This window comes from Dipodomys ordii, unplaced genomic scaffold (genome assembly GCF_000151885.1).
Source record: "Dipodomys ordii isolate 6190 unplaced genomic scaffold, Dord_2.0 Scaffold489, whole genome shotgun sequence".
NCBI classification, from domain to species: domain Eukaryota; kingdom Metazoa; phylum Chordata; class Mammalia; order Rodentia; family Heteromyidae; genus Dipodomys; species Dipodomys ordii.
In genome coordinates this window covers 57,206-64,415 of record NW_012267705.1, presented here as the reverse complement: position 1 = coordinate 64,415, position 7,210 = coordinate 57,206, and the positions used below count along the sequence as shown (strand labels likewise).

The 7,210-nt window shown below is 52.1% G+C and overlaps 1 protein-coding gene across 1 annotated transcript in view; it reads left to right on the top strand.

The window, feature by feature from the left end:
• LOC106001851 (proprotein convertase subtilisin/kexin type 9-like) overlaps positions 1-7,210 on the top strand; it is a 33,814-nt gene that overhangs the window by 11,504 nt on the left and 15,100 nt on the right. The window contains exons 9-15 of the mRNA XM_013036811.1: positions 428-565; positions 774-912; positions 1,071-1,267; positions 1,955-2,138; positions 2,509-2,682; positions 3,172-3,320; positions 4,168-4,353. Coding sequence (XP_012892265.1) covers positions 428-565; positions 774-912; positions 1,071-1,267; positions 1,955-2,138; positions 2,509-2,682; positions 3,172-3,320; positions 4,168-4,353 — 1,167 coding nt within the window. The remainder of the gene's footprint in view (positions 1-427; positions 566-773; positions 913-1,070; positions 1,268-1,954; positions 2,139-2,508; positions 2,683-3,171; positions 3,321-4,167; positions 4,354-7,210) is intronic.

Below are 7,210 nucleotides of genomic sequence, written 5' to 3'. Positions count from 1 at the left end.
GAACTGCAGTTTTGCTTGGGCAACAATAGAAAGTGTGCTGCTGTAATTCTGCCTCAAGAGAACCAGTAGTAGGAGCAGGTCCCTGAGGCCTCCTGGGCTGCTCCCAGCCAATGACAGAGCTCAAGGTGGAGCTGGGCCATTTGAGTTGATAACAAGACCCAGTAACAGGCAGCATGCTATTAGGGAGTCTCCTGACTCTCTCTCATTGGCCATCTTCATGGCTTCGGACAGCTCCCTGTCTCTAAGTCTCACTGGCCTTGTCAGTAATTGAGACCCACTAGGAGTGGCTTGGGAGTATTTTTAGATGAAAGACTGCACAATTGAGAAGCAGAGCATGCCATCATTGATACATGTGACTCACATATAACATGATGCTCTTGGTTCTCCCTTTTCTCTTCTTGCACAAATATCATTGTGGGAAGACAAGGACAACCCCGTGGAGGTGTATCTCTTGGGCACTAGCATCCAGCCTAATCACCTGGAAATTAAGGGCAGGATCAACATCTCTAACTTTGAGAGAGTGCCAGACGAGGAGTGGCAGAGCACCAGTGCGCCCAGGACACAGGTGAGCCATCCTTCCCCAGCCCATCCCAGAGGAAGATGAGGACCACCAGACCTGGAGGCCCATGGCCACCCTCTCCAGCCATCACCATCCATTCCCAGTCCTCAGCTGTAGGCAAGGGAGGGCGAGCATTGCCAGTCCATCCGGGTTCTTTCGGAAATCATGGGATAGATGGCTTTCTCATCTGGTCCTTATGTTCACGGAGCAGGAGGGCAATTGTGAAGGCAATGGCACCTACCTGGCAGCCCTGGTCAATGGCCAGAGTGTTGGCGTGGCCAAGGACATCAACATACACAGCCTGCGTGTGCTGAACTGCCAAGGGAAGGGCACGGTCAGCGGCATCCTCATGGGTGAGTGGCAGACCCCAGCAGCCACTTTGGCCAGATGCACTGACCTATGTTGGGTTCAATAATGAACATCACTGTTGATTTGGAGGGAAGGAGCTGGGGAGGGCAACGTGCCCCTCTCCAGGCAGTCATCTTGTTCTCAGTCATCTATGTTCTGTCAGGCTTGGAGTTTCTTTGGAAAAAGCTGGTCTCCAATCCCTCCAAGCGCATGGTAGTGCTGCTGCCCCTGGTGAGTGGGTACAGCCAGAGTATCAACAATGCCTGCAAGAGCCTGGCAAGGGCTGGAGCAGTGCTTGTGGCTGCTGCGGGCAACTTTCAGAGCAATGCCTGTGCCTACTCTCCAGCGTCGTCTCCTGAGGTAGGTTCCAGCAGGGCTTCCTGCTCACACGTCCTGCCTTGCAGGTTGTCAGAGGGCCAGCCTCCCCAAACCCCAGTGTGACAAGGGGTTTGGCTAGCCCTGCCTCACCTTCAAAACCCCTCCCACAATCCACCCAGCTCTTGCACATCCTCCCTCTGCACCATCCCTCTCCTCCTGATTGACATTTGCAGAGCCACTGCTTTGTGTGGGGCTTGTGTGGGCCTGGCAGTATCAGGGGGAGGACAGGTGTCCCATCTCCAGGTCTTCTGTGCCCTGGAAGGAAGGGAAGGTACAGAGGTAAATGGGCAGTGCCGACCTCCCCTTTCCCTCTCCCTCCTTGCCCTGCACAAACCCTCAGACTATAGCTCCAGGGATTTTTCCAGAGATGCTGAACTTACAACTGCCTGCATCCAGCCTGGCTCACTGTGGGTTGCCTCACAGCACTCTGCCTTCTTGATAACAACATTGTCAATGTAGTGTTTTTCTCCCATTAAGAACAATCTCTACAGGGCATCAAGAGTAGTGACTGAATCCTGTAGAAGCCCTGGGGCAGGCTAGGGTATCAGCTGTGCCCAGGAGCCAGATTTTCCTCTGGAGAAGACACTTACATGGGAGTCAAACAGGAAGTATAGGAGTTGATTAGTTTGCATCATGCAGCCTTTCCCTCAACTCTTTGCCACGTTCCAGGTCATCACTGTTGGAGCTGTCGATTCTCAGATCCAGCCACTCATCCAGGGTACTCTCGGGACCAACTATGGATCCTGTGTGGACATCTTTGCTCCTGGGAAGAACATTGTCAGTGCCTCCAAAGACTGTAATGTTTGCTATGTAACGCAGAGTGGAACTTCGCAGGCGGCTGCCCATGTGGCTGGTGAGTCACCATGCCACTGCCTGGACCACCAGGATTCCAGCGGCCCCTTTGGCCAGATCGTCCATAAGCTTGGCTATGAGCAAGAGGACCCAATGTGCAGACCTGATGGTGATGCTGCCATTTTGCATCACTGGAATTGGGGTATAAGTTGTTGTTCACCTGGTAAACACAATGGCTAATACCAAGGCCTAGAGGTAGGGGAACAAGATGTGTTACTTTCTATCCTTCATTAAGCAAGGGATTGCAGGTGGCTTCGTTTGGGAAGAGCACATGATGTGTGTATATGTGTGCATTTGTGTCCTAAAAGGAGTTCCCAGCTAGGATGGAAGGCCAGGCTATCACCTTGTCTGACCTCTCCCTCCTCCATCAGGCATTGCAGCCCTGATGCTCACTGCCCAGCCAAACCTCACTGTGGCTGAGCTGAGGCAGAGGCTGATCCACTACTCTATCAGAAATGCTATCAATGACTCCTGGTTTCCGGAGGAGGAGCGATTCAAGACCCCCAATCTGTTGGCTGCACTGCCCCCCCGCACCCAGGAAACAGGTGAGCAGGGCAGGTGGGTAGGCAGAGGCCAGCCTGGGTGTGAGAGGCCCGTGTGGAAGTGACAATCCCCTACCTGGTCTACAGAAGGACTGTCCTCCTCAGATAGGACTCCAGGCTCAGGGTAATGATTTCAACACTGAAATTTTTTTTTTTTTTTTTGGGTCCGGTCATGGGGCCTGAACTCTGGGCTTGAGCACTGTGTCTAAGCTCTTCAGCTCAAAGCTAGTGCTCTACCACTTGAGCCACAGCGCCACTTCCGGCTTTTTTTCTTTTTGCTTATGTGGTGCTGAGGAATCGAACCCAGGGCCTTGAGCATGCAAGGCAAGTGCTCTACCACTGAGCCACCTTCCCAGCCCTCAACACTGAAGTTTTAACTAAAAGTTTCATGTGATATGGAAACTCCTCTCCCTTATGTAAGACTGAAACTTTCTCTGGATTCTCTGAGTGTACTGTGCCCCCAGAGCCTCATTACTCATGACCTTGTTGCAGGTGAACAGCTGTTCTGCAGGACTGTGTGGTCAGCACCCTGGAACATCACACTGGCAGACACTGCAGTGGCTGAGTGTGACCCGGAGGAGGAGCTGCTGGGCTGCTCCAGTTTCTCCGAGAGTGGGAATCGGCAGGGCGAGCGTGTGGGGGTGAGCTGCACACTCTGTGTGCCCAGTCCTCTGTCCTCTGGATTCCAATCCCTGTCTCGACTTCAGAGGCCTGGGCAGGGCCAGGTGCTCCTGGGGGACTCTGGACAGACAGCACCCTCATGGGCACAGGAGGGAAAGGACAGCGGTGGCTTCGGCTCTCTGCCTTGCCTAAAGCCATCTCTATGCTGGGTGTTTTTGTCTCATGCCTGTTGTTCTAATGACTCAGGAGGCTTAGTTCTGAGGATCATGGTTTCCAGCCCAGGAAATTTCATGTAGTTCTTATCTCCAACTATGTGTGAAGGGGAGTAGCAGCTCTGCTGGTAGAGTGCCAGGCTTGAGTTCTAAAGTTGAGGGACAGCACCTACTCCCTGAGTTCAAGTCCCAGTACTGACACACCCCTTCCTTCTCCCTGCCAACCAAGAGAATCCACAGTCATGACCCTCAGGTTGGGATGACAGAGGCTCTGTGAGTTGAGAATTTCAAAGGTACAGAAGCAGCTCATGAGGTTCCCATACGCTGGGTGGGCCTGTGAGGGGAGGAGGGCTTACAGGATATGGTAGGTGAGCATTTCTGTGCAGAAATCAATGTTAGGGAGGATTCTTAGGAGAGGCCCGATGGGTCAGGGGGCCCGTAGGCCCTGTGCTGCTGTATCAGGTACCCTTATTACAAGGCATTGTCAGTGTTGGGAAGATTCATCTGAGCTGCACATGGCAGGACAGTCTGCCTGGAACCAAGCAGTGCTGAGGACTCAGGAGCCAGAACTTGCAGACGGGGTCCCTCTCAGACCAGGTTCCCCAGTCCCTAAACCTGTTCACAGCAAGTTCCCATTTCTCTCTTGGACTCTCAGATCCTAGGAAAGAGACGCGTTTGCCTGGCATTTGGAGACCGCCAGGTTTCTGCGGTGGCCAGATGCTGCCTGCTCCGCCGAGCCAACTGCAGAGTCTACACAGCTCCTCCAGCCTTGGTGGGGCTGAATACCTACACCCACTGCCTGGATCCTGACCAAGTCCTCACAGGTAGGGGTCCTGCCAGGGTGAGGAAGATGACCTACCTCCTGCTGCTCAGGAGGTATGTCCCAAGCACTTGGTCCCTATCAGTGTGAGCAGATGATATGTGAGACTCAGGACCCATAGCCAAACAGGATCTGAAACTTGCATGCTATGTGGCCTGGGGCAAGTGGCTTCACCTCTCTCTTCCAGCCCTGCCTCTGTAGTGGTGATAAAAAGGGTGACAATGGCCTCCGGCTTGGGCACTGGGAGCTGTTTACCCTCTGTGTGGGTAGGCTGCCCTAGTTCAGGCCTGTCAGAGTGGGGCACAGCTCAGGTTGATCCAATCAGTAGCTAGCAAGTTCCTTCTCAGCCCTGTGCCTTAGTTTTCCTCATTGTGAATGCTCAGCTCTAATCCTGGGACAGTTACATTCTTGTGGCCACTGTCATCGTCCATCACTCTGAAGTCCTTTCTATGGGCTAGGGACTTTCTTTTTTGGGAGGGGGTCCAGTTTTCGGGCCTGAACTCTGGGCCTGGATGTTGTCCCTCAGCTCTTCGGCTCAATGCTAACACTCTACTACTTGAGCCACAGCACCATTTTCAGCTTTTTTCCCCTGATTATGTGGTTCTGAGGAATCGAACCCAGAACCTCAGGCATGCAAGGCAAGCGCTCTACCAATTTGCCACCTCTCCAGCCCTGGGCTAGGGACTTTCTATTACAAAGCTGCCCAAAAGTGTCTGGAAGTCATGGGTGAGGGCTGCACATAGGAGGTAGGGACTGTTTTTCTTGGTCTGGAGCCATTATTAGAAGGAGCTTGGTGTCAGCGGGGAGGTTTAGGGGACAGTGGGAATTATCTTGAATTACTAGGTCAGGAGCTGACCTTGGTTAGGTAAGTACTGGGGAGTCTGAAGTTCTGGAATAGTAAGGGTTAGGTGGGGTTAGAAGTTGGCTGGATTAGCAGCAGTCAGATGAGCCCAGTGGCTTGGAGCCTTGTCTGGGACAAGAGCTCCATGGGGCTGCTGGCCTGGCAGGAAGCCTGGCCTTTGGCAAAGCTGGCAGAGCTACAGGCAGTCACTGTGTATCTCATGCCAAATCCCACATGCAGGTAAAGTTGCTGAGTGTCTTTCCTAAAGCCACAGAGCTGGGAGAAGGGCTGTGGTTCTCATTACCAGATCCTGGGTCCTGCATGGGCAGCACTGGGACTTCCCATGCATGTTTCTGCTTTAGCTAAGTGAGTTGCTGCTACTGCTCTAGCTGTTTTACAAATAGGGAAACTGAGACTTGATGAAGTTCAGCAAAGTGCCCACAATTTTACAGCCAGGTGCACCTGATTCCCTAGCCCACAGACCCAGGCTAATGCTGGACTGCTCTTGGTGATGATGCATGAGGAAAGGACTTGAGGAGGGAGGGGTTTGGGTAAGCAGTGGTTGATCATCGCAGGCCTGGGAACCATGCCCCATGGCTCCACTTCTTTGGTGGAGAGGAGATCATGGAAACTATGGCTCAGAGAGGTTGAGCTTCTCTCCCAAAATTCTACAAGTCAGATCACCAGCAGAGCTATGCTGGAAGTCCTCCTGCTCAGCCCAATGACTCTTCCACTCAGAGCTGCTCCTGGGTTTCCTTGGCTTTCAACCTTATAGAGAAAGGGGTGTGGAAAGAGAACTACGATAGTCTTCCACATTCAGTGTGTGAGCTGTCCCTCCTCTGCCCCAGGATGCAGCTCCCATTGGGGGATAGGTAACCCTGGTGTCTCCAAGCATTCTTCAAGGCAGCAAGTTTATCAGCCCAGAAAGTGTCTGGGGCACAAGAAGGCCAGTGTCCATGCTTTCTGCTGCCATGCTCCGGGCCTGCAGTGTACAACGAAGAAGTACAGGCGTTTCAGTCCCTTGGAGAAGGTGAAGAGTTGGGGTTGTGGGAGGTGGGGGGTGGAGATTGCTGGGGCCTGCATTGCCCAGGGGAGGACCTGAGCACCTGTGCTGTCATGTGCAGTGTGTGTGTGTGTGTGTGTGTGTGTGTGTGTGTGCATGTGCTTGCACATGTGTTTGTATGAGTGTCAGTGTGAGTGTGATGGGCTTGCTTTTGTTTCTGGCCAGATTAGTAAGGTTTGCTCTCCAATGCCCTGTCCCCCTTTTAGGATAGCACAAATAAATATGGCATAAAGAAATGAATTGCTGAGACTGGACACAGTAATATAATGCTGTGCCTGTTTCACCTGCTCCTGAGAAGGAACAAATAAGAGTTCAGTTTGAGGCCCACCTGGGCAAAAAATCAATAAAAATAAAAAAAGAGATTCTATCTGAAAATTATCTAAAGCAAAAACAGCCAAAGTGGTGACTAAAGTGGTAGAGATACTGCTTGGCACTTATGAGTTCAAACCCTAGTACTGCTTTATTTTTAAAGCACCTGTATTCATAACGATACTGGAGACTGAGATCTGAGGACTGGGGTTCAAAGCCAACCTTGGCAAGAGAGATTATGAAACTCATGCCCTTAATTAACTGCCCCCAAAAAAGCCAGAACTGGAACTGGGTTCAGCTCTGGAGTTTAAATGCCAGGATTTGTGTGGGCACACAACAACAACAAAAACAACAAAAAACCAAAAAACAAAAGAAACACAAAAAAACCAAAGCATCACTTCTGCATTTCACAAACCTACTGGGAGATGTTCAGGGCTGGAATGCCTGAGCAACCATGGAAGGTTGGAGGAAGAAGGCAGATCTCTGAAGGGAGGGCAGGTCACACTTGGCCTCTTGGAGTCTGAGAGCTAGCCTCTAGAGGCCATGGCAGGAGGAGTTTGGGACGTGAGGCTGGTGGCTCTGGTCTGGGATGAGCTGCAACAAGGAGTGGAGGGCTGTTGCAAGGTCTTGTGGAGCTGCTGGGGGGATGGAGTTGCCATCACTGG